Source organism: Bos javanicus, chromosome X, assembly GCF_032452875.1.
Source record: "Bos javanicus breed banteng chromosome X, ARS-OSU_banteng_1.0, whole genome shotgun sequence".
In the NCBI taxonomy this organism is placed as follows: domain Eukaryota; kingdom Metazoa; phylum Chordata; class Mammalia; order Artiodactyla; family Bovidae; genus Bos; species Bos javanicus.
Window position 1 is genome coordinate 130,490,306 of NC_083897.1, and position 25,081 is coordinate 130,515,386.

At 42.8% G+C, this 25,081-nt stretch overlaps 1 protein-coding gene across 1 annotated transcript in view; it reads left to right on the forward strand.

Moving 5' to 3' along the window:
• The first annotated feature begins 524 nt into the window (after positions 1–524).
• The window catches only part of MAP3K15 (mitogen-activated protein kinase kinase kinase 15), a 144,849-nt gene continuing 120,292 nt past the window's right edge, over positions 525–25,081 (forward strand). The window contains exon 1 of the mRNA XM_061407999.1: positions 525–879. Coding sequence (XP_061263983.1) covers positions 525–879 — 355 coding nt within the window. The remainder of the gene's footprint in view (positions 880–25,081) is intronic.

Below are 25,081 nucleotides of genomic sequence, written 5' to 3' on the forward strand. Positions count from 1 at the left end.
ATTCTGAGTTAAAACTACATCTGTATTTAGTTTGGAGTTGAATATTGACATCCAACCGGCGCTTTGAAAGAGCTTTTTTTAGTCTGTTTGAAAAGCCTCAAATTGTTTCGAGGGAAAAAATCGGGACCCCGAAGGCTGGAGCGATGGCAATAAACAACAAAATCTGCAGTTCGTGAATCCGCCCTTCTCAGAGCACTGCCCGGGGGACGCGGCAGGGGGCGCCCGGCGGGCTCCTGCCCCGCCGCCCTTCCCAGACCTCCCCCCGCCTTCCGAGGGCCCTGACGTCCCCGCCCCTGCCTCCAGCCTCCCGCCTCCCGCCTCCCGCCAGAGCCTTCAAAGGGCGCTCGGGGGCTGCGGGGCAGGAGCTTCCGCGTGCGACCCAGGGGCCTCGCCGTCACCTGTCCGTCGCGGGGCCACCGGCGGGCGCTGGGTCCCCCCAACTCCCTTCCCGCGTCCCGGGAGCAGGTGCCGCCGCCGGCCGCTCGCGCCGAGGTGGGACCAGGAAGGGCGCGCCCGGCGGCCACATGGAGAGCGGCGGCGGGGCGACCCCGGCGGGGGCGGTCGGGGCGGCGGCCGAGCTCCCCCAGTGCCCGCTGCCGCCGGTGGGCGAGGGCGTGGCGGGGCCGCCGGGCCCGCCGGAGCCCGAGGGGGCGGCCGAGAGCGCGGGGGTCGGAGGCGAGGGCGGGGGCGCGGGTGGGCCGCGGCGGGCGCTGCGGGCAGTATACGTGCGCAGCGAGAGCCCCCAGGGCGGCCCCGAGGCGGGGGCGCGCCAGTGCCTGCTGCGGGCCTGCGAGGCTGAGGGCGCCCACCTCACCTCTGTACCCTTCGGGGAGCTCGACTTCGGGGAGACGGCCGTGCTCGATGCCTTCTACGACGCAGGTGAGGCGGGTCCCCCGTCTCTCCCACCCCACTCCTCCCAGCTTTCCTTAGCACTCGCGCCGCCATAGCACCAGCTCCTCCCTATCCTAGCACCCCCTGACAGGACCGTCCTACCTTTTGGGGAGGGGAGAGTAGGGGGCATTGCACCCTTTTACAGATAAAAAACAGAGACCCCTGGCATTTATATTTCTTTATTCTTCAGTTTTCTTAAACATCAGATGATCCAAGAAATAGCCTATGATCCAGACGAGGCCGAGTCCCCCTTCCCACTACGTATTCTACTCTTACTTTCTCCCTTCTATGGGTCCCAACCCTGGCTCCACATTAGAATCCCCTGGGGGAGCTTTACAAACTACTGTTGCCCAGACTAATGACAGCGGAACCTGAGGCCTCAGGATTGTTGAATGCTTCCCAGGTGATTCCATTTTGCAGCCAAGAATGGAAATCGATGTTACAGTGGGGGTAGAGGTGCATCTCTTGGAACTATCCCCCTGTTCTTTTTTTTTTTTTTAAGATTTTTTTTGGTGTGGACCATGTGTAAAGTCTTTATTGAATTTATTACAATATGGTTTCTGTTTTATGTTTTGATTTTTTGGCCATGAGGCATGTGGGGTCTTAGTTCCCCCACTAGGGATTGAACACTGCACCTCCTGCATTGAAAGGAGAAGTCTTCAAGACTGGACAGCCAGGGAAGTACCCTGCCCCACCGTGTTCTTTTGCACACTTATCACAGCTGTGCTGTACCACCAGTGTGGCAGATGTATTTTGTTCTTTCTGAAGCGTTCCTGGCTTCAGGATCTCCTCCATTGCTGGAATGGGACCCTCAGCTCACTCAGCCTTAAATCCGTACTTGTGGTTGGCATGAGTTCCTCCAGGTATAGAACGGATTATTGCTTGGCTGTTTTCCTTACATAATCTTTAGAAGCTATGTGACAAGACTCTGGCACTTGGGTGACATTCACAAACACTGCATGTGAGACAGTAGTTTACCTGGGAGCCTGTGCCTTGGTTTCTCCATGGGTCAGACAGGAGCACCATGCCTGCCCTAAACCCAAAAGCACCTGAGAAGGGAAATGGAGAGTCTCTAAGGTGCTGGCCAGACTGTGCTGATGAGGTGGTGAGCTAGCTTTATTACCGTTCATTCTTTGCCAGGATCTGTTTTCTGCAGAGCAAATGCTCCCCAGATGGAAGGGGGGCAGGGTAGCAGGCTTGTTCAAACAAGTGGCAGCTGGGCCCTTTGAAAATGCTCCCTTGACTTTTCTGACCACTCGGAGTTGACTTCAGCACAGCATCTTTTTTAGAAAAGTTGTTCAGGAGCCCACTTCACTGGGAACCACTCGGTTTTCTCAACTTCTGTTCATCCTCTTCTGAAAATGAAGTTGAACAGACTCTTCTCTGAATGGTTAAATGTCCCTTTGACCATTAGGCACAACTGTAGCCTCCTGCCTGCTGGTGCTCTGAAAATTGGCGTGCAGTGGCTTTGCTTCTCTGTGGTGTGTGTGGGGGGTGTGTGTAAAAAACAAGCCTCATCTACTACTAGAACTGCTTCTGTTGGGTTGGGTGTGATGGTTCATTCAGGCAGAGATCTTGGGCTTTCAATTCCAGAGCCACACAAAGAGCACATGACCTTTTCCTGTTCTGGGTCCTGATTGCCTAGAATTTTCAGCTTCATTATGTACCCCCTTTCGTTGACCTGGGCCTGGTCTTGAAAAATTATTTTTCAATACATCACGATAACTAATAATTTCTTCTCATAGGTTTGACGAACAGTATACAAAACTCGAGTAAATGGGTTCATGGATTTAAACAGACGCCCCCGCCCTCCCACCTTCCACTGGCTTCCTAATCTCTGCCATTCACACAACATTTTGGTGTCTCCCCCCAAAAGATACAAATCTGTCACTTGGCTTCTTTGTAAAATTTCTAAAACCTTGCTGTCTGATATGTTAGCCCCTAGCCACAGGTGGCTTTTTACATTTAAGTTAGTTTAAATGCAATAAAATAAAAGTTCCTCATTTGCATTTGCCACATTTTGAGTGCTCCACAGACACAGTGAGGAGAGTGTTTTCCTCATCGAGGAAGGTCCCATCACATGGTGCTGTTCTAGAAAAATGCTTGTAGGAGAGGGGAACTACTCAACTATCCTAAGTGTGTTTGGGGAGATCATAGATGTGAAATTGAAGCCCTTCTGTCCCCTGTGTCAGAGCAAGTCAAGGCTGGCTTGGATCCTGTTTCCCGTCTCCTTGTGCAGTTTTCTGTAATCCTTTGTGGGTCGAAAACAGAGGTTATATGTCACCAGTGCCTGGGTGATTTGATGGGCTGCAGGAGAGCCGTCAACCTGCAAGGGCACATGTGGGCACTGCTTTGAGAGACAACCACTGCAGGCCACGAGGGCTGAGGAGCATCTCAGTGCCTTTTTTTTTTTTAATTATTTATTTTTGGCTGTGCTGAGTCTTTGTTGCTGTGTGCTTTTCTCTCGGTGTGGCAAGTAGGAGCTACTCTCTAGTTGCAGTACATGGACTTCGCACTGTGGTGGCTCCTCTTGTCGTGGAGAGCACGGGTCTAGAGCTTCAGTTGTTGCAGCTCCCGGACTCTAGAACACAGGCTCAATAGCGTCTTAGTTGCTCCACAGAATGTAGGCTTTTCCTGCACCAGGGGTCAAACCCGCATCTCCTGCACTGGCAGGCAGATTCTTTACCACTGAGCCACCAGGGAAGCCCTTATCGCCTTTTGTTTTTTTTTTAATTATGGCAAAGTGTATGTAACATGAAATTTGCCATTTTAACCATTTTTCAGTGTGCATTTCAGTAGCATTAAGCGCAGTTGCCCTGCTGTGCAGCTATCATCACTATCCATCTCCAGAACTTCTTCATCATCCTGAACAGAATCTCTGCACCGCTTAATAACTCACAACTCCTCACTCCCCCAGGCCCTGGTAAGCCCTGTCCTACTGTCTGTCTCTATGAATTTGGCTGCTCTGGATGCCTCATGTGAATGGACTCATACAGTATTTGTTTTTCTGTGTCTGCCTTATTTCAGTTAGCATGATGTCTTAGGGTTTTGTGAATGATGCTGTCATAGGTGGATAAATTTCTGTTCAAGTCTCTGCTTTCACATTTTGGGGTATATACCTGTACATGAAATTGCTGGGTACAGTATGGTAATTCTGTGTTTAACTTTTTGAGGGACATTCTTTTTGCATTAACAGAAGTGGTGGTCATCTCTGTGTACCTTTGACCCACAGAAGGACCCTTTTTTGTTTTGTTTTTTTTTAACATCCATCCTCAAAGACGAGAGTCTCAAGTTCAGTAAAACTATCAAATTCAGCAAATGGGGATCCATCACTTGATTACTTCTAGGATTTGGAGAGAAAAGCATATCTGGTTTTTTGTTTAATAGGAGAAACCCCTTCTTCTGGATATGCCTTGATGCCTTTTGTTGCGGTGCCCATTTCGGTACTCTAACAGGATTCGTGATCATGACTTTGGCTGGCATACTGTTGTGTTGGGTATGTTTGCACCGAGCAGCCTCCCTCCTGGGGGTCCTCAGTGCTTGTGAACATACCGAAAACTCAGACATCCTGCAGGAAGGAAACCTGGGTAACCCTGTCTCAGGGTTTCTAAATGTTTCAACCAGGGAAACTGTTCTCCCACAATGCTGCCATTGGGTGCACTTATAGTGTGAACTCTTAGACTGAGCTCTGGCCCAGCAGAGCACAATGCCTGTATCTCCTGGGAATGCACCGTATTATTGATGTAGGTGTCCTCTCCAGCTAGTTTCGTTAATGACCAGTCTAAGGACCTACACCTAGATGCTGGAATGGAGCTGTCTTGAGTTAGCTATTAACTGCTCAGATGACAGAACAGCCCCTTTGCTCAGGCCCAGGGACTGGGTGAGCTTCCCATTCTTGGTGTGTCTGGCTCTGCCTACCCTCTGTCCACTCTGAACCCCACTTGCAAACTACTTTCCTGACTCAGGGGCCCTGCTTTTGATTTTTTTTCTTCAGCAATGTTCACAGTGATTTTAAACGTGGAGCAGTATTGCCACCTGCAACAGGAAATCCTTGCATTTCCTGGACATTGATTCAAAGACCAAGACATCAGTTTCCCAGTTAGTTTTTTGACTTTCATGATTCCCTTGTTCTGGCAAGAGTCATTTGGAGGATACGAAGTGTGGCAGAGCTAGCTGGGGGGTCAGGAGATTGATTTTGCTCATTGTTGCTGGGAAGTGGGGACTATGTTTTCTGGCACCCATTGAGTCTATTATGGGATGTTTAAAGCTAGCTTTGGCCAATGAAATGTGAGTATTAGTGATGTCTGTCACTTTCGGTCAAGGCATGGCTTATATGTAGATCTTCACATACTTTCTCATCCCTTTCTGTGGTCTTCATGGGGACCTTGGAGGCTGACTGTAGAAGATGACAGTTGCACAAGATGGAAGGTACCTGGAGCCCTGAACCACTCTTTTGAGGACAGCTGTTGGACCAGGATCATCTACTTTTGGATTTTCCATAAACAAGAGAGAAGCTTTTATTTAGTCAGGTTCCTAAGACTTGGGGTGGTTTTTTGACAGTGATAAGAGAGTACCACTTGGATTATGAAAATATAGCCCAACAGCTAGAAAGTTGTCTCCTAGGGCATGCTTTTCCAAGAGAAAGCCAAGCCATGTATCATCTCATGTAATGGATTGTCACTGGTAATAATATATGCCAGTCATGGGGCCCCTAACTGTGCTGCTGTGGACCTTGAAAATAAAATGTAAATATTTGGACCATCAGGTTCGTGCCAGCAATGGGAGGAGACATTCTAGGTTCTTTCCTGGTTTCCCTGGTATTGGAGACAAGGTTATTTTTTCCTTCTGATTAAATGATACTGTAGTGATTCTATTAGTTTGTATCTAACAGTAACATTGAAATTTTTGCAACAAAAAAGAACATAAAATGGTTTAAAATAAGGCCAGCTCTAGTTCCATTCACTCCGTTCATGTGGGTTGTGTCTTGCTTCACCTTCCATGATGTTACTCATAAATTCATTAGCTTGATGCGTTGTGTAGCATGGAGAGTACCCAAGGCTTCCATAGATGTTTCCACATTGCCTGGTCTCCCCTGCAGTTAGCTGGGCTTTTTGTGGTGAGCGCTGGCCAATGGAATGTGAACAGCGTCAATAAGTGTCACTTTGAAAGCAGCCGAGTCAGATGATACACCACCACCATTTCTCTTTGCCTCTGTCAGGACAAACTTGAAGGCTGTGTGTTCAGGATGGTAGTTAAGCCCCTGAAATGTGGGGGATTTGTCTGAGGTAGCAGCATAACCTAGCTCCTCCTGACTCAGATAGCTTGCTGTTCCTTCTGTTAGAAATGTTTGCATGTTTCTCTGCTAACTTTAATCCACAGGTGCATTGGCTCCTGCTTGAGAAAAAGACTTGCTGCTAAGTCACTTCAGTCATGTCCAACTCTGTGCGACCCCGTAGACGGCAGCCCACCAGGCTCTCCCGTCCCTGGGATTCTCCAGGCAAGAACACTGGAGTGGGTTGCCATTTCCTTCTCCAGTGCATGAAAGTGAAAAGTGAAAGTGAAGTTGCTCAGTCGTATCTGACTCTTAGCAACCCCATGGACTTAAAGATGTCTTAATACTTCTAAGAATTTGGTACACACTCTTTCTTCACTATTCTGGAAAATGCATAAAGTTCAAAGGAAGACAGACCTCTGGGACACATGGCGGTGTTTTTTCTAGAATGTGTGTCATCTGTACCTGCCCAGGAGACTGGCCACATCTATTTCCAGCAGAATGCAAGGGCATGAAATCATCAATTTAGCAGTTCAAGTCAGAAATCTAGGAATCAGTCTCGACTCCACCCTGTCCCTCATTGCCAAATCCAACTTATTGCTTCCAAATGGTTCTCAAACCCGCTTCACTTCTCTGTGCCTGCCCCCTGCCACCATCGTGGTCCAAGCATTGGCTTCTCTCATTCAAGTTACTGTCAACAGCTTTGTACCTGATCTTTCAAGGTTGGGCCAGTCTTGGTGGATTCCAGTCCATGTCATCTGCTTAGAAGCCACTGTATCCTGGCAGCCTCTGCCACCTGGCAGCCCTCCTCTGTCCCAAACCCATTCAGCCTTCACATCTCAGGTCTTCAGAGAAGCCTTCATGGCCTTCTCTCCCTGTCTGTTCATTGTGTGCACACTGTGGTTTTGTTTCTTAGCAAGTAACACAATTGTGGTTACATGATTACTGGCTTAATGTTAGATGTTCTGACAGTGAACTCTTCAGTGACAGGGAACCAGATGCAGTTTTCCTTGTGACTCTTTCCTAGGATTATCCATCTGGTTCCTTTTTAGACTAAATCTCAGTGGACACAGACAACACTTGGTTTCTCCTGTTGAGATGAAGCAAGATCTGTCAGGGACTCCCAAAAGGAGTCAACGTAACTCCTTGTAGAAACCATGTCGAAAATGGTGGCCAGGCCTGGATACAGTGCGGTTGTGATTTTGTTAAAAACTAAGAGATATCCTAATGACACATTTCTGGATCTGAATCTTTCTCCTGGGTGGTACCTATGAAACAGAAGAGACTGGAAGAACTCTGGACACACTGGACTGGAAACAGTGGTTTGGACTGTGTGCTGTGAATACTAATTCTTGTTGTTTGTCTACATTTTCTATAATGTTTCTTTTCTGTGACATGAATGTGATTTTAAGAAAGTGCAGTAGGAGATTAAAGATGCAGTTGTAAGTCAGAAGCCTTTTTCCACTCTCCCTCCCTCCTGACTGGCTCAGGCAGCAATGATTGTATGTCCAGGGACCACAGCACATGAGCCCCTGGCTGGGCCTCAGCTAGATTTAGCTGCTGGCTTGCCCATGGGGGCCCTTCGCTGACCCTCCTTCCTTTTGAACCACTTTTACTGCTACTGACTCAGCCTTGAACCTGGAACTTTCCCCAACTCCTAGTCATGTGAACTGGGTGATGAAAAGCATCACACCGGTAGCACTGAACTGAGGCATTGCTGTGGGAGCCTGGAGTACGTGCAGCGGGTAGATGGATATTTGGGGGCCGGCCTGCTGTGTTACTGGCTGTATATTATTTGTTACAAGGGAAAACACATTTTCAATTCCCAGTAGTCAATTTACATGTTTTTGGAATACAAACCGTAACTGTCTTTTAAAGCCTCCTAAGTATCAGGCTTTGAGAGAGGTGCCATGTAAATCTTGGGCAGATAGTACAGGTGGGAGATGACTGAATTTCTGCAAAGCAAGCTGGAAAACTTCTTGTTTCCCAGTCCCTTGAACAGGTTTTGAGCTCTTGGGTGTGACAGGGCTTGGCAGAAATGCCTGGTGGTTACTGGGGCTTGGCTGGTGGTGGAGAGTTGTAGAGCAGACAGGATTTGAGCTGTGGCCCTTGGCAAGAAGCAGAGTTCACTCAGGAGTTGGGGTCTGTGAGAGGGCAGCCCAAGGGGGAGGCAGAGTTGGACACAGTGGTGGAGGGGTAAGCAGGAGCATTCAACATAGAAGATTTTTTTTTCTTCTCTTCAGTGTTTTTAATTATGGTAAATTTCAAGCATGTACATTACCCAGCTTCAACAATTATTAACATTCTGCCATCTTTTCTTCTTGACCTCGACCCTCCCCTCACCCCTTCCTTGATTGCACTTTTAAACATTTTTAGTATAGAATGTCGGAGAAGGCAATGGCACCCCACTCCAGTACTCTTGCCTGGAAAATCCCATGGACAGAGGAACCCGGTAGGCTGCAGTCCATGGGGTTGCTAAGAGTCAGACATGACTGAGTGATTTCACTTTCACTTTTCACTTTCATGCATTGGAGAAGGAAATGGCAACCCACTCCAGTGTTCTTGCCTGGAGAATCCCAGGGATGGGGGAGCCTGGTGGGCTGCTGTCTATGGGGTTGCACAGAGTTGGACACAACTGAAGCGACTTAGCAGCAGCAGCAGCAGTATAGAATGTATATGCATTGTAATGCGCAAATCTTAGTTGTACAACTTTGAGAAATGACTAAACCCAGGTAACCAAAGCCACTCAAAATATAGTTTCCATTTGCCCAGAGAGTTCCCTCATATCCCCTCCCATTCATTCCCCTTTCCACTCCCATTCGTGGCCCCAGGTAATGACTGTTACGCTGTCACTTTAGATTTGCCTTTTCTAGTGGAGAAGGAAATGGCAACCCACTCCAGTATTCTTGCCTGGAGAATCCTATGGACAGAGAAGCCTGGCAGACTACAGTCCATGGGGGTGGCAAGAGTTGGACATGACTTAGCAATTAAACCGCCTTTTCTAGAGTTTTGTTAAATGGACCGAGACAGTGTGTACTCTTCAGTATCTGACTTCCTTTACTCAGCATGACATTTTTGCAATCTGTCAATCTGTATTGTTGCATGTTATCAGTAGTTTGTTCCTTTAGAATGCCAAGTGCTATTCCACTGCATGAATATTGGTTTAGCCATTCTCCTGTTGAAGGGCATTTGGGTTGTTCTGAGTTTGTGAAATAGAGCTGCTGTGGACATTTGTATATAGGTCTTCTTGATGGCAAATGTTGTCACTACTTTGGGGTAAATACCTAGGAGTGGAATGGCTGGATCAAAGGGTGTTGTTGTTGTTCAGTTGCTAAATCTTGTCCGACTCTTTGCGGCCCTATGGACTGTAGCCCACCAGGCTCCTCTGTCCATGGGATTGTCCAGGCAAGAATACTGGAGTGGGTTGCCATTTCCTCCTCCGGGGGATCTTCCCAACCCAGGGATCAAACCCAAGTCTCTTGCATTGCAGGCAGATTCTTTACCCTCTGAGCCACCAGGGAAGCCTCAGATTCCAGATCAAAGGGTAGGTGTAAGAAACTTCCACACTTTTTTTTTTTTTCAAAGTGGTACCATTTTATATTCCTTGCACCAGAAGCCACCAGAGTTCTGGCGGCTCACAACACTTTGTGCTAGTGAGCTTTTCTATTTTGGCCCTGCTAGTTGGGAAATCGGAGAAGGCAATAGCACCCCACTCCAGTACTCTTGCCTGGAAAATCCGATGGACGGAGAAGCCTGGTAGGCTGCAGTCCATGGGGTCGCTAAGAGTCGGATACGACTGAGCGACTTCACTTTCACTTTTCACTTTCATGCATTGGAGAAGGAAATGGTAACCCACTCCAGTGTTCTTGCCTGGAGAATCCCAGGGACGGGGAGCCTTGTGGGCTGCCGTCTATGGGGTCGCACAGAGTCAGACACGACTGAAGTGACTTAGCAGCAGCAGCAGCAGTTGGAAAATGTGGTGGTTTCTCATTGTGGTTTTAAGTCACCTTTCCTTGATGATCAGTGATGTTGAACACCTTTTCATGTGCTGTTTGGCCATGCAGATACCTTCCTTTGTGAGGTGTCTGTTGAAGCTATTTACCATCATCCCACTCCCCACCCCACCCCCACACTGGGAGCCTGCCATTTTAACCACTCAACCAGCAGGGAAGTCCCCATTTACTGATTTAATTGCATTGTCATCTTATTATTGGATTAGAAGAGTTCTTTATGTGTTCCAAGTTCAAGTGTTTTGTCAGTTTATTTTCTGAACATTTGGTCTCATACTGTGACTTGCTTATTCATCTACTTGTGATATTGGATGAGCAGAAAATTTTAGTTTGGGTTAAATGTAATTGAGGATCTTTGCCTGTTAAGGTTGCCTTCTGTGTCCCCTCTAAGAAATCTTTGCCTATTTCCAGGTTGTGGTCTTGGAGCTACTCTTCTTTGTGTTCTTTTAAAAGCTTTATATTTTGAGCTTTTACTTTGAGGGCTGTGATTCATCTCAAATGAAGTTTGACACAGGTGACTTTGGATAGACCCATCCTGATACCTTGATTTAAACATCTGGGAGATGAGCCTTGCCCAGGAGGAGTACTCCAGGCACTTTGAGTCTGGTTGGCAGGACCATGGCTGCCTCCCTTTCATCTCACCATCCAGGAACATATATGAAAGGCAGGTTGTCCTTTAGGCAAATTGCCTTTCTGACTTCTGGAGTAAAAACTGACAAAACAGATCCATGATGAAACTTTGCCAACATATGTTCCATCATCGTGTTCCACTGGGCCCGGCAATGTGAGTGTCAGAGGGCAAAGAACATCTCTGAGCCCCATTTAAAAAAAACTGTACGTAGAAATTCCAGCTGAGTGCCCTGAACTTAGTAAGTGCTCAGTGAATGTCAGTCCCACATGTCTTTGCCTTCTTGCTCCCAGCGATAAACACATCAGAACCTCAGTATGGAAGGAAATGTGTATATTGAAATAATGAAGACTGGAGACTCAAATCCTTTGGACAATAATCACATTGTAGGGTCATGTTACACTCCTGCAGTTGGTAAAAAATAAATTTTTTCCCCTAAGTTTTGAGGTTGGAAATTCCATCGTAACTCTGTTCCTTGTCCTGTGCTCCAGAATGGAGGTGAGGAGAAGGCACAAAGCCCTGTTTAGTGAAGAGGTCTTGATTGTTTCTTTCAGTTGAGGTATAGAATCTATACAGAAAAGGGTACAATCCTGTGTACTGTTCTATGAGTTTTCACTAACTGTATGGTAACTGGGGTAACCCGGTACCTGAATCAAAAAAGTGAATGCCAACAGCAGCTCAGGGTATGACCACTTCTGTTTTCCTGCCTGGCCAGGAATAATAACTGTCTCTCTAGGTTTGTTCATTCATATAAATGAAATCATATAATACTAGGTTTTTGGTGACTGTCTTCTTTCACTTAATGCCTTTTCCAGATTCATCCATGTTGTGGCATAAGTCAGTCCTTCGTCTTTTTATTACTGTCCTGTGGATATACCACATTGCATTTTCCCGTTTTTCAGTTAACGGGTGTTGGGGCTGTTTCCAGTTTGGGCTGTTGTGAATAATGCTGCAAGTTGTTGTGTGGACATATCTTTGAATTTCTCTTGGGTTTATATCTAGCAATGGGATTTCTGGGTCATATGGTTAACTCTAATGTTCTTTTAAAAAGTTTTTTTATTGTGATAAATAAGCACATCATGAAGTTGACCATGTTAATCATTTTTCAGTGTACCATTTAGTAGTGTTAAGTACATTCATATTGTTGTGTAACCAATCTCCAGTGCTTTTACACCTTACAAAACTGAAACACTGGACCCATTAAACCATGATTCTCCAATGCGCCCATTCCCCAGTTACTAGTAACCACCATTCTACTTTCTGTCTCTGAATTTGATACTCTCGATGTCTTATGTGAGTGGAATTGTACAGGGTTTTGTGTGTGGGAGCTGGCTTTTTTCATTTAACATAGTGTCCTCAAGGTTCATCCATGTTATAGCATATATCAGAATTTCCTTCATTTTTAAGGCTTAGTAATATTCTTCTGTATGGATAAACCAGATTTTGTTTATCTATCCATCCATTGATGGGCACTTGGATTGCATCCATTAACCTTTTGAGGAACGCCTTTCCAAAAATCTTTTCCAAAGCAGTTACACCATTTTACATTCCCATCAGCGATGTATGAGCATTCCAGTTTCACTACATCCTTACTTGTTACTTTCTGTCTCTTTTTAAAATTACAGTCATCCTAGTAGGTTGAAGTGTTATATCATTTTGATTTCGCTTTCCATTTCTCTGATGACTAAGGATGTCAAATGTCTTTTCATGTGTTTATTGGCCATTTGTGTAGCTTCTTTGGGCTTCCCTGGTGGCTCAGTGGTAAAGAACCTGCCTGCCAATGCAGGAGACATGGGTTCGATCCCTGGGTCAGGAAGATTTCCTGGAGAAAGAAATGGCAGCGCACTCCAGTTTTCTTGCCTGAAAGTGTTAGTCACTCAGTTGTATCCGACTCTATGCAATCACATGGACTGTAGTCCACCAGACTTTTCTGTCCATGGAATTCTCCAGGCAAGAATACTGGAATGGGTTGCCATTTCCTTCTCCAGGGGATCTTCCCTACCCAGGGATTGAATCTAGGTCTCCCTCATTGTAGGCAGATTCTTTACTGTCTGAGCCACCAGGGAAGAAAGATTCTTGCCTGGGAAATCCCTCGTACTGAGGAGGCTGGAGGGCTACAGGGTCGCAAAGAGTTGGCCACGACCTGGCAACTCAACAACAATATCTTTGTGGAAATGTCTGTTCAGGTCCTTTGTCCTTTTCTTCACTTGAGTTATCTGTCATCTTGCTATTGAGCTGTAAAAATCCTTTATTTAATCTGGAGACAAATCCCTTATCAGATATGATTTGCAGATATTTTCTCCCATTCTGCGGTTTATCTTTGAACTTTCCTGATGCTCTTCTTTAACACCATGAGTTTTTAATTTTGGAGTCCAACTTATGTATCTTTATCCCATCTATGCTGTTTCCTCTAAGTTTTTTTAGTTTCTTATTTATCCTTGAAGTTTCTTTATGTTAGCTGTCAGCAAGTTGCAACCTGCAAGCAAGCTGCCTTTATTTTGTAAGTACAGTTTTATTGGAACACATCCATCCATCTGTGGCCACTTTGGGGCTGCAATGGTGGAGACTGTGTGGTCCACAAAGTCAAAAATATTTATTATCTGACCCTTTACAGAAGTTTGAGCACTTCTGCTGTGTCAACATAAGCACATATGACTATGCATTCTTATTCTCCCTTTCTTACTCAAAAGGTACCAGACCAAACACACTGGTCTACACCTTGCTTTTTTAAATTAACAACTTAGCCTGGATACCTTTCCAAATCAGAATGTGGTAATTTTCCTTATTCTTTTTTATTCATTGGGTAGATGTATTATTTATCAGTACCTTTTTTAAGGGACACTTGAATGTAGAGTTTTTTGCTACTAAGCTGCAATGAATAACTTCACACATGGGCCATTTAATACATGTATGGGCATATTTGTGATTGGGTAGCTAAAAGGTATTTGTGAATTAAAGAATAAATGCACCTATAATTTTGGTAAATAGTGTCAGATTCCCATCTGTGGGTTCTGCCATTATCTTTCTTTATAGCCTCACTAACAAAACAGGTTGCCAATGTTTTAGACTCCTCTAAGCCTGATGGTTAAGAGATAAATCAATTAGTTTTTTGTTTTTTGATTTATTTTTAATTGGCGGACAATTGCTACAATATTGTGTTGGTCTCTGCCGTACATCAACATGAATCAGCCATAGGTGTACATATGTCCCCTCCCTCTTGGACCTGCCTCCCACTTCCCACCCCTCTAGGTAGTCACAGAGCACCGGGTGTGAGCTCCCTGTGTTACACAGCAAATTCCCAACCATGGGGGGCAGCCTCCACGATTAAGAGGAATTACGACCTGCAGGCCTGCAGAAAGGAGACCCCAAACACAGTAAATTAAACAAAATGAAAAGACAGAGAAACATGCAGCATGACCAAACAAGTGAAGAGGAAATAAGCTGCTACTTTCGCTTCCTTGGGTCAATTAGTTTTAGTCTGTATTTCTCTTATTCTGAGCGAAGTTGAGCATATTTCCTTCTTTTCCTGAGAGCTGCATCTTCATAACTCTCCCCACTTTTTCCTTTTGGTTTATGGGCCTTTGGGAGAGGGTCTTAATTTCTAGGAGGTCTTTATTCAGGCCTCAACCCTTTGTCTTTTGTCTCTTGTTTAGATTGTGTCATTTCTGTTGATCCATCTCTTAAGTTCACTGAACCTCTGTCACCTCCATTGTTCTTGTGAGCCAATCTAGTGAGTTTTTTCTTTTGCTTATTAAAATTTTCATTCCTAAAATTTCCATTCAGTTCTTTAGTTGCTGAGACTTTCTATTTTTTTCCATTCTTTTCAGGAGTGTTTGCCCTCACTTCTTGGAGAATTTCTATAATAACTTCTTTAAAGTCATTGTGAAATCATTCTGCTGTCTGGTGAAACCATCTTGTCACTGGAGTCTGTTGATGGTCTTTTCCTGTGTGAGTCGAAACTTTCCTGCATCTTTGAATGCCGAGCAACAGGTTTCTCTCTGGAGCATTTTGAATATTGTGTTAGGAGATTCTGGCCCTTGTTTATATCCTATGGAATCTGTAGATATTTTTGCTTTAGCAGACAGTTGGCCTAGCTGGTTTAAGCTGCCAAGTTCCGTTTCAGTTGTGGTGTCAGATAGGATTTCCAGGCCTTGTTAGTCCTGTTCAGCATTGCACTCTCTGGTTTACTGAGGCTCCCCTTTTCAGTCCTGTGGCCAGTTACTCCACTCAGCCTCGCACTTCCTACACCTGGGCCCATGTCTGGGGCCAGGAGTTCAGGAGGAGAAAAAACCAATGAAGAGTCACAACTACCACTTCCCTTGGGACCACAGCTCCTTCAGTTAGAGCACATTATTGCCCTCTCTCAGTTCCCGACACCAGAAGGCCCCCTTTGCCACTGACTGTCTCTGCTATCACCACTGCAGGATTGCAGGGGGCCTGAGGCTACAGGGGGACAAAGGAAACAGTAGAGAATTTCCCTCACTCTGAGCATTAGGAGCCTCCTTTCCTGCCTTTTTTTTTTTTTTTTTTTTAAGATGGTTTCTCCTGGTGCTATTTGTGTCTGCATTTAGCACCCAGTTCTGGATTCATGCTGCCTTTAGGCCAGGCTGGGGGAAACCAGGGGAACTTGCTGTTGACTTGGTGGCACTCAGAAACCTGGTCGTCATCTCCAGTCTGCCTGCTCCACTTACTCGTCACACTCCTGAAATAGCTATTCCATCCACTCTGTCTAGTTTTTGTAGCTGCATTCGTGGAGAGACAGAGTGGAATATATTTATTCCATCTTACTTGGAGCCACAACTCAGACTTGTACCATTAAATTTTGAGATGATTTTTTTCATGCAGCAGTAGTAACCAGAATATGATAAAACATGTCTGCATCCCAGCAAGCTTTACCAATAAGTAAAAATAGCCTCAGTGCCAATTGCATTTTATCAGACCAGTTCTGTCCATACCTGATACTCTGTGTGACTAAAGGTTGCAGTATGGGGGGTGCCAGAGAAGTAGAATAAATGAAACAAAATGAAATGGTTTACATGATAAAGGTGCTTGATTGGCCTTCAGTGTATCCCTCCAAATACATTAGTTGTGAGCTGGAAGAAAAGTCCATCTGGATGTTTAGAATGACTGTTGGATTGTCAGTTGGATCTCACAAGGCCAAAGTTTCAAGACTTATTGGATAGGTTCATTTAAAAAAATGTGTTCTCTGTCCTGAGAATAAAAATCTCGCTTCCAAAATACTTGTCCTTGCTAAGTAATTTTTGTAAAGCTTCTGGCTAGTAAGGCATGCTTGATGAGAATCATAAGCTCTGCGTATTTCTTTTCAGAGAACCACCTAAGAAAAAGGAAATTGGTACATGGAAAAAAGGAAATTAGAAGGGATTAAAAGAAAGAAAATGGCCCCATATCTAGCAGTAAGTCACCATCACCACCATGAAATGAACTCAGTTGCCCTCCACAGACTGTGGTGGTGGACCACCACTTGGGAAGCTTAGAACACAGAATGGGGGGACAAATCAGCAAAAGTCCTGGCACCTAGCGATGACCTTGAAGGAGCAGTTGATTTTGTTAAAAATAAAGAGGGTATTATGGTTGAAGTTGATGTAGAAGTCAAGGGTCCTCTTGTGTTGACTGGTGGTCATTTTAAGGAGGTGATTAGAGAACAAATTAAGGAAATTCCTGCAATTTTGCCACTCTTAACAGAAAAGCTCAGCAGTACCCTCTTCGCAGTTTCCAGGGTGCGGTAGCAGCTCATCTCTAAAACTGCCCACATCTTGAAGATAATGTGTGACACAGACCTTTTAGACGATGAGGCCACTAGCTGCTGGTCAGAAAAGGTTTTAAGAAATAGGTTGCCAAAAAATCTGCCAAAGAAAGTCATGTCAAAGTAGATTCCCTTATAAAAGAGTTGAAGGAAGCTGCTAAAAATGAGAGTATGAGGTAGTGTTTTCAAAGGGAACCCAAAGTCAAAACTGTGAAGTGTGAGATCATAGGATATTGTTACCATCTGAAGTGATGAATGCACCCTAGCTTACAGTATAAAGCTGCACATTTTTTTTTGCCTTGTTAGTTGGAAGAGCAACATATGCGTTGCTTAATTCATGCTGCTGCTGCTGCTAAGTCGCTTCAGTCGTGTCTGACTCTGTGCAACCCCATAGACGGCAGCCCATCAGGCTCCCCCGTCTCTGGGATTCTCCAGGCAAGAACACTGGAGTGGGTTGCCATTTCCTTCTCCAATGCATGAAAGTGAAAAGCGAAAGTGAAGTCGCTCAGTCATGTCCAACTTTTCGCGACCCCATGGACTGCAGCCTACCAGGCTCCTCCGTCCATCGGATTTTCCAGGCAAGAGTACTGGAGTGGGGTGCCATTGCCTTCTCCGTAATTCATGCTACACTTGATATTATAAATATTTCACTACAAGTGGTCTGAACTTCAGCCCAATGACTCCATTCACCTCTGTGAGTAAGCATAGTTTGCTTATATATGGCATCTTTCTTTGGAAAAAACTGGTAAATAGACATATCTCAATCATACCTATAAAATATAAAAATGACTTATTTTTTTTGGTCATTCTTACCAAAAAAGATACTAGAAGGCAAAATACAGGGGACCAGATATAGGTTATGGACGTCCCCCCTCTTTCCCACCCCACACTCCCAGTTGAAACTTAATACTCCATCCCACGTGGCACTTGGTTAGGATTTGTTGACTTCCTGACCCTGAACTGGTAGGCTGTCTCCTCCTTACGAGATGGGAAAATTGGATTTTAATGACACTTCACAACATTCTTTCCATTGACCTGCCCTCAGATATGTTGGTATTGAGCAGCAGTGGATAAAATTAGGTCTAAATTCCGGTTGGGATTAGTGGAGGTGCCTCCTGTCCAGTGAATATGGGCTCTGTTGTTTCTTAGGTAGTTTTTAGATGACCAGTGTTGCCATACATCCGATCAGATTTTTTTTAATGTCTTTGGCAGAAATATTATTCTGAAATCTCGTTGTTTTCATTTTGGCACAGCCAACCTTAACTTGAATATTCATCATATCCTATTTTCTGCTGGGAGACAAGCTTATAGATTACCTAGAATGTATTTAAAGCCTGGCATGAGCCAGTACAATCTTACTATATGGTAAATCATTTGCCATCTTATCATTGTAATGACTAATACTTTGCTTTGAAAATCAGATACTTTTAAACCACAGTAGAAAATTTATAGTTTTACTTATTCCTTTTAAGGCATTTCACTGAAATAATATTCAGAAGTTTTTAGCAAACTAAAATCCTCTACATCATTCATTTTCTTATTTCATGTAAACATGTAATGAGATCATTAAAATTGATTCTTAAATTGTTGCAAGGGCACTTTGCTTTTAAATTCAGACACTTTCCTGCTAAGAGTAGGTTTTAATGGGAGCCTTGGCTGTTTGAAGTCCCTGATGGGGTATCACTTCTTAAAGTTTATTAAGCCAAGATGTATAGAGGTTGTGTGTGTGTGTGTGTGTGTGTGTGTGTGTGTGTTCCATGATCAAAGAGGAAGATTTATTCTGTCTAGGCTTTTCCTCTGAGATTGGTCTGCATCAGGGGAACTAAAGGTAATTGGAGCGTAGGGTGCATTTGTCAATGAAAATCTGAATTTGACCTTTTTCTGTGATCTGTTTGCTTTTTGTTGTTATTCAGTTACTAAGTCATGTCTGACGCTTTGCAACCCCATGGACTGTGGTACATTAGGCTTCCCTGTCCTTCACTATCTCCTGGAGTTTGCTCAGATTCATGTCCGTTGAGTCGGTGCTGCTATCTAAACTGTTTGCCTAAGATTGATAAGCTGTTTTGCCCCTCCTCCCCAGTGACTCAGTTTCAGAAAGTGAGTCTAGGAAGTTGTAAGCCTCATCTGGGCCCTGGAGAGCACAAGATTTGGCTTGTTTCGAGCCCCGAGTGCTGTGCCCTTGCTGTGTGACCTTGGGTGATTCTGTTACTCTCTCTGCCTCATTTTCCCACCTACAAAGTAGAGTCAGTTACCAAGCCTGCCTCATGGGCTAGTTCTGAAATTCAACACAGATGTCTGTGACAGTGTTTTGTAAATAGCAAAGCAAGTGACCACTGTGATGATTAAAGCTTTTAGGTAATTTATAGTCTCTTGGAAATGGCAACCCACTCCAGTATTCTTGCCTGGAAAATCCCATGGATGGAAGAGCCTGGCAGGCTGCACAGCCCATGGGATTGCAAAGAGTTGGACATGACTGAGCGACTAACATATTTTAGGGGAAAAAACTCAATTCTGCATACATAATAAAGAATTCCAATCTGATGTTTTATCCTATTTGTCATTTATAAATCTGCTAACTTAGTGTCTTAAAAGTTCTAAAAATAAACTGGTCAAATATTGTGGTAGAACTTTTCCAAGTAAACTAACTCAATTGGGCCAACTGAAAAATGTCAGGCAAATGTCACCTTTGGGTTTGAGGTGTTTTTCCAATTGAACATGAGTTACTTGGAATTTTTTTGTCAGTGGCAGTATCAATCTGTCCTTTTTTTAAAAAAATTTTTTTATTCAAGTATAGTTGATGTACAATGTTGTGTTAGGTTCAGTTGTACAGCAAAGTGATTCAATTATCCATTCTTTTTCTGATTCTTTTCTCATATGTCATCAGAGAATATTGAGTAGAGTTCCCTGTGCTGTACAGTCATCTTTGCTGGATATCTGTCATATATAGTGGTGTGTGTATGTTAATCCCAAGCTTCTGATTTATCTCATCTCTCTCACCAGAGTTTCCCCTTTGGTAACTATGATTATTTTCAATATCTGTAAGTCTCTCTCTGTTTTGTAAATAAATTCACTTGTATCATTTTTTTAAAATTAGATTCCACAAGTGAGTAATAACATATGATATTTGTCTTTGTCTGACTTAGTTCACTTAGTATGATCATCTCTAGATCCATCCATGTTGCTTCAAATGACATTACTTTGTTCTTTTTTATGGCCAGGTAATATTCTGTTATACATATGTACCACATCGTCTTTATCCATTAGTCTGTCAATGGACATTTAGATTGCTTTCATGGCTTGACTATTGTAAATAATGCTGCAGTAAACATTGGTGTGCATGTATCTTTTTGAATTATGGTTTTCTCTGGATATATGCCCAGGAGTGGGATTGCTGGGTCATATATAGTAGTTCTATTTTTAGTATTTTAAGAAACTTCCATACTGTTCTCCATAGTAGCTGTACCAGTTTACATCCCCACCAACAGTGGGGGTGTAAGAGGGTTCCCTTTTCTCTACACACTCTCCAGCATTTAGTGTTTGTAGATTTTTTTTCGATGATGGCCTTTCTGACCAGTGAGAAATATCTCATTGTAGTTTCGATTTGCATTTCTCTGATTAGTTATGTTGAGCATCTTTTCATGTGCTTTTTGGCCATCTGTATGTCTCCTTTGGAGAAATGTCTATTTAGATCTTCTGTCCATTTTTTTGGGGGGGGGGTTATGTTTTTGACATAGAACTACACGAGCTAGTCACTTTGTTTGCAAATATTTTCTCTCATTCTGTGGGTTGTCTTTTTGTTGTGTTTATTATTTCCTTTGACTTCCCTGGTGGCTCAGATGGTAAAGCGTCAGCCTACAATGTGGGAGATCCGGGTTCAATCCCTGGGTTGGGAAGGTCTCCTGGAGAAGGAAATGGCAACCCACTCCAGTATTCTTGCCTGGAAAATCCCATGGACAGAGGAGCCTGGTGGTCCAAGGGGTCACAAAGAATCGGACATGACTGAGCAACTTCACTTTCACTTTCACTTTTGCTGTGCAGGAGCTTTAAAGTTTAATTAAGCCCCATTTGTTTATTTTTGTTTTTATTTTCATTATTCTGGGAGGTGGATCAAAAAAAAATTGCTGCAATTTATGTCAAAGTGTGTTCTGCCTGTGTTTTTCTCTAAGAGTTTTATAATATCTGGCCTTACATTTAGGTCTTTGATCCATTTTTAGTTTATTTTTGTGTATGGTGTTAGAGAATGTTCTAATTTCATTCTTTCACATGTAGCTGTCCAATTTCCCCAGCACCATTTATTGAAGAGCCTGTCTTTTCTGCATTGTATTTCTTGCCTCTTTTGTCATAGGTTAATTGACCATAGGTGCTTGGGTTTATTTCTGGGTTTTCTATCCTATTCCATTGATCTATATTTCTGTTTTTGTGCCAGTACCATACTGTTTTGATGATTGTAGCTTTGTAGTATAGTCTGAAGTCAGGGAGTCTGATTCCTCCACTCTGTTTTTGTTTCTGAGGATTGCTTTGGCTATTTGGGGTCTTTAGTGTTTCCATACAAATTAGAAAACTTTTTGGTTCTAGCTTTGTGAAAAATGCCATTGGTAATTTGAGAGGGATTGCACTGAATCTGTACATTGCCTCAGACAGTATAGTTATTTTGACGATATTGATTCTTCCAATCAACATAATATATCTTTACATCTGTTTGTGTCATCTTTGGTTTCTTTCATCATCATCTTTAGAGTTTTTAGAGTACAGGTCTTTTGTCTCCTTTGGTAGGTTTATTCCTAGATATTTTACTCTTTTTGATGTGATGGTAAGTGGGATTGTTGTCTTAATTTCTCTTTCTGATCTTTTGTGGTTAGTGTCTGGAAATACAAGAGATTTCTGTGTATTGATTTTGTATCCTGCAAACTTATTGAATTCATTGATGAGCTCTAGTTGTTTTCTGGTACCATCTTGAGGATTTTCTGTGTGTAGTATCATGGCATCTGCAAACAGTGACAGTTTTGCTTCCCCCAACCAATTTGGATTCCTTTTATTTCTTCTCTGATTTCCGTGACTAGGACTTCCAAAACTGTGTTGAAGAAAAGTGGCAACAGTGAACATCTTTGTCTTGTTCCTGATCTTAGAGGGAATGTTTTCAGTTTTTCACTATTGAGAATGATGTTAGCAGTGGGTTTGTCATATGTGACCTTTATTATGTTGAGGTAAGTTCCTTCTATGCCCACTTTCTGGAGAGTTTTTGTCATAAATGGGTAATAAATTTTGTCAGAATCTTTTTATGTATCTAAAGAGATCATATGGTTTTTATTCTTCAGTTTGTTAATATGTGGTGTATCACACTGATTGATTTATGCGTATTGAAGAATCCTTGCAGATAAATCCTTTATCTCAGATAATCCCCTGAGATAAAGCCCCCTTGGTTGTATGATCCTTTCAATGTATTTTTGGATTTGATTTGCTAGTATTTTGTTGAGGATTTTTGTGTCTGTGTTTGTCAGTGATATAGGCCTGTAATTTTCTTTTCTTGTGTTATCTTTGTCTGGATTTTGGTATCAGGGTGATGGTGGCCTCGTAGAATAAGTTTGGGAGTTTTCCCATCTGCAATTTTTTGGAAGAGTTTGAGAAGGATAGTGTTAACTTTTCTCTAAATGTTTGATAGAATTTGCGTGTGAAGCCATGTGATCCTGGACTTTTGTTTGTTGGCAAGTTTTTTCATCACTATTTCAATTTCAGTGCTTGTGATTGGTCTGTTAATATTTTCCATTTCTTTCTTGTTCAGTCTTAGAATATTGTATCTTTCTAAGAATCTGTGCATTTCTTCTAGATTTGTCATTTTGTTGACATGTAATTGTTTGTAGTAGTCTCTTATGATCCTTTGTATTTCTGTGGTGTCACTTGTAACTTCTCCTTTTTCATTTCTTTTTTAATTAATTAATTTTATTTTTAACATTTATTTATTTGGCTGCATCAAGTCTTAGTTGCAGTGCATGGGCTCTCTAGTTGTGGTATACAGGCTCCAGAGCATGTGGGCTCAGTCATTCTGGTGTGTGGGCTTAGTCACTCTGCAGCCTGTGAGATCTTAGTTCCCTGACCAAGGATTGACCATGCGTCCCCTGCATTGCAAGGTGGATTCTTAATCGCTGGAACACCAAGGAAGTCCCTTCATTTCTAATTTTACTGATTTGAGCCCTCGCCCTTTTTTTCTTGATGAGTCTGGCTAAAGTTTTATCAATTTCATCTTCTCAAAGAGCCGGCTCTTGATGTCATTCATCTTTTCTATTGTTTTCTGTATCTGTTTTTCATTTATCTCTGTTCTGATCTTTATTATTTCTGTCCTTCTACTTTATTGGGGTTTGTTTGTTCTTTAGGTGCTTTAGGTGTTGCTTTAGGTGTAAGGTTAGGTTGTTTATTTGAGATTTTTCTGGTTTCCTAATATAAGATGATATTGCTATAAAAGAGACACAGATGTTAAGAACAGACTTTTGGACTCTGTGGGAGAAGGCCAGGGTGGGATGATTTGAGAGAATAGCTTTGAAACATGTATATTACCATATGTAAAGTAGGTGACCAGTGCGAGTTTGATGCATGAAGCAGGGCACTCAAAGCTGGTGCGCTGAACCCAGAGGGATGGGGTTGGGAGGGAGGTGGGAGGAGGGTTCAGGATGGGGGGACACATGTGCACCCATGGCTGATTCATGTTGATGTATGGCAAAAACCACCACAATGTGTAAAGTAATTATCCTGCAATTAAAATAATTTTTTTAAAAAACTTCCTTCTTAGATCTGCTTTTGTTGCATTCCAAAGGCTTTGGACCATCGTGTTTTTGTTGTCATTTGTCTCTATCTACTTTTTGAATTCCTCTTTGATTTCTTCAGTGATCCATTGGTTGTTTAGTAGCATATTGTTTAGCCTCCACGTGTTGTGGTTTATTTTTTTATTTTTATTTTTTTTTTACAGTTTTTTTCCTGTAATTGATTTCTAATTTCACAGCATTGTGGTCAGAAAAGATGCTTGATATGATTTCAGTTTTCTTAAATTCATGGAAGCTTGATTTGTGGCCCAATATGTGATCTATCCTGCAAAATGTTCTGTGTGCACTTGAGAAGAAAGTGTTTTCTGTTGCTTTCAGATGAAATGCTGTGCAAATATCAAGTCCATTTAGCCTAATGTGTCACCTAAGGCCCGTGTTTCCTTATTGATATTCCGTCTGGATGATCTCTCCATTGATGAAAGTGGGGTGTTAAAGTCCACCACTGTTATTTTGTTACTGTTGATTTCTCCTTTTATGGCTGTTAGCATTTGTCTTATATATTGAAGTGTTCGTATATCGGGTGCATATATATTTACAATTGTTATATCTTCTTTTTTTGATTGATCCCTTGATCATTATGCAGTGTTTTTGTCTCTTATAACATTCTTAATTTTTTTAAATTTTAACTTGATCCATTCTAATAGGCTTATTGCCTCTTTTTAAAATTTTTTATTTATTTTATTTTTGGCAGCACTGGGTCCTCATTGCAGTGCGCCTGGCTCTTTTTTGCTGTGTGTGGGCTTTCTCCAGTTGCAGCGAGGGGCAGCTACTCTCAGTTGTGGCACATGGGCTGAGTTGCCCCATGACATGTGGAATCTTAGTTCTCAGACCAGGAATCAAACCCAAGTCCCCTGCGTTGGCAGGAGGATGCTTAGCCAGTGGACCACCAGGCAAGTCCAGCATTCCTTATTTTAAAGTCTATTTTGTCTGATATGAGTATTGCTACTTGAGCTTTCTTTTGATTTCAATTTGCATGGAATACCTTTTTTGATCCCCTCATTTTCAGTCTGTGTATGTCCCTAGATCTGAAGTGGGTCTCTTATAGACAGCATATATACAGGTCTTATTTGGTTTTTTTCTTTTTATCCATTTAGCCAGTCTTTGACTTTTGGTTGGAGCATTTAGTCCATTTACATTTAAGGTAATTATCACTATGAATGTTCTTATTGCCATTTTGTTAATTGTTTTGGATTTGTTTTTGAAGGTCTTTTTTTCTTCCTTCCCTCTTCTACTCTCTTGTGATGTGGTATCTGTCTTGAATGTTGTTTGGGTTGCTTTACCTTCTGTGTGTATCTATTGTAGATTTTTGGTTTGTGCTTCCCATGAGGTTTTGATAGACCAGTCTATATATATACAAGATTGTTTTAAGTTGCTGGTCTTTTAATTTCCAGTGCATTCCGAGATCCTGCATTTGTACTCTGTCTTCTCATGGTTGCTGGTTTTGATGTCATATTAGTGTGTGAATGATTTTCTACCTTTACTTTATGTTTGCATTTACTGGTGAGCTTTCCCGTTCGTAATTTTCTTGATTCTCACCATGGCCTTTTCCTTTCCACCTAGAGAAGTTCTTTTAGGTTTTATTGTAAAGCTAGTTTGGTGGTGCTGAATTCTCTTAGCTTTTGCTTGTCTGTAAAATTTTTGATATCTCCATTGAATCTGAATGAGAGCCTTGCTGGGTATTCTTGGTTATAGATTTTTCCCTTT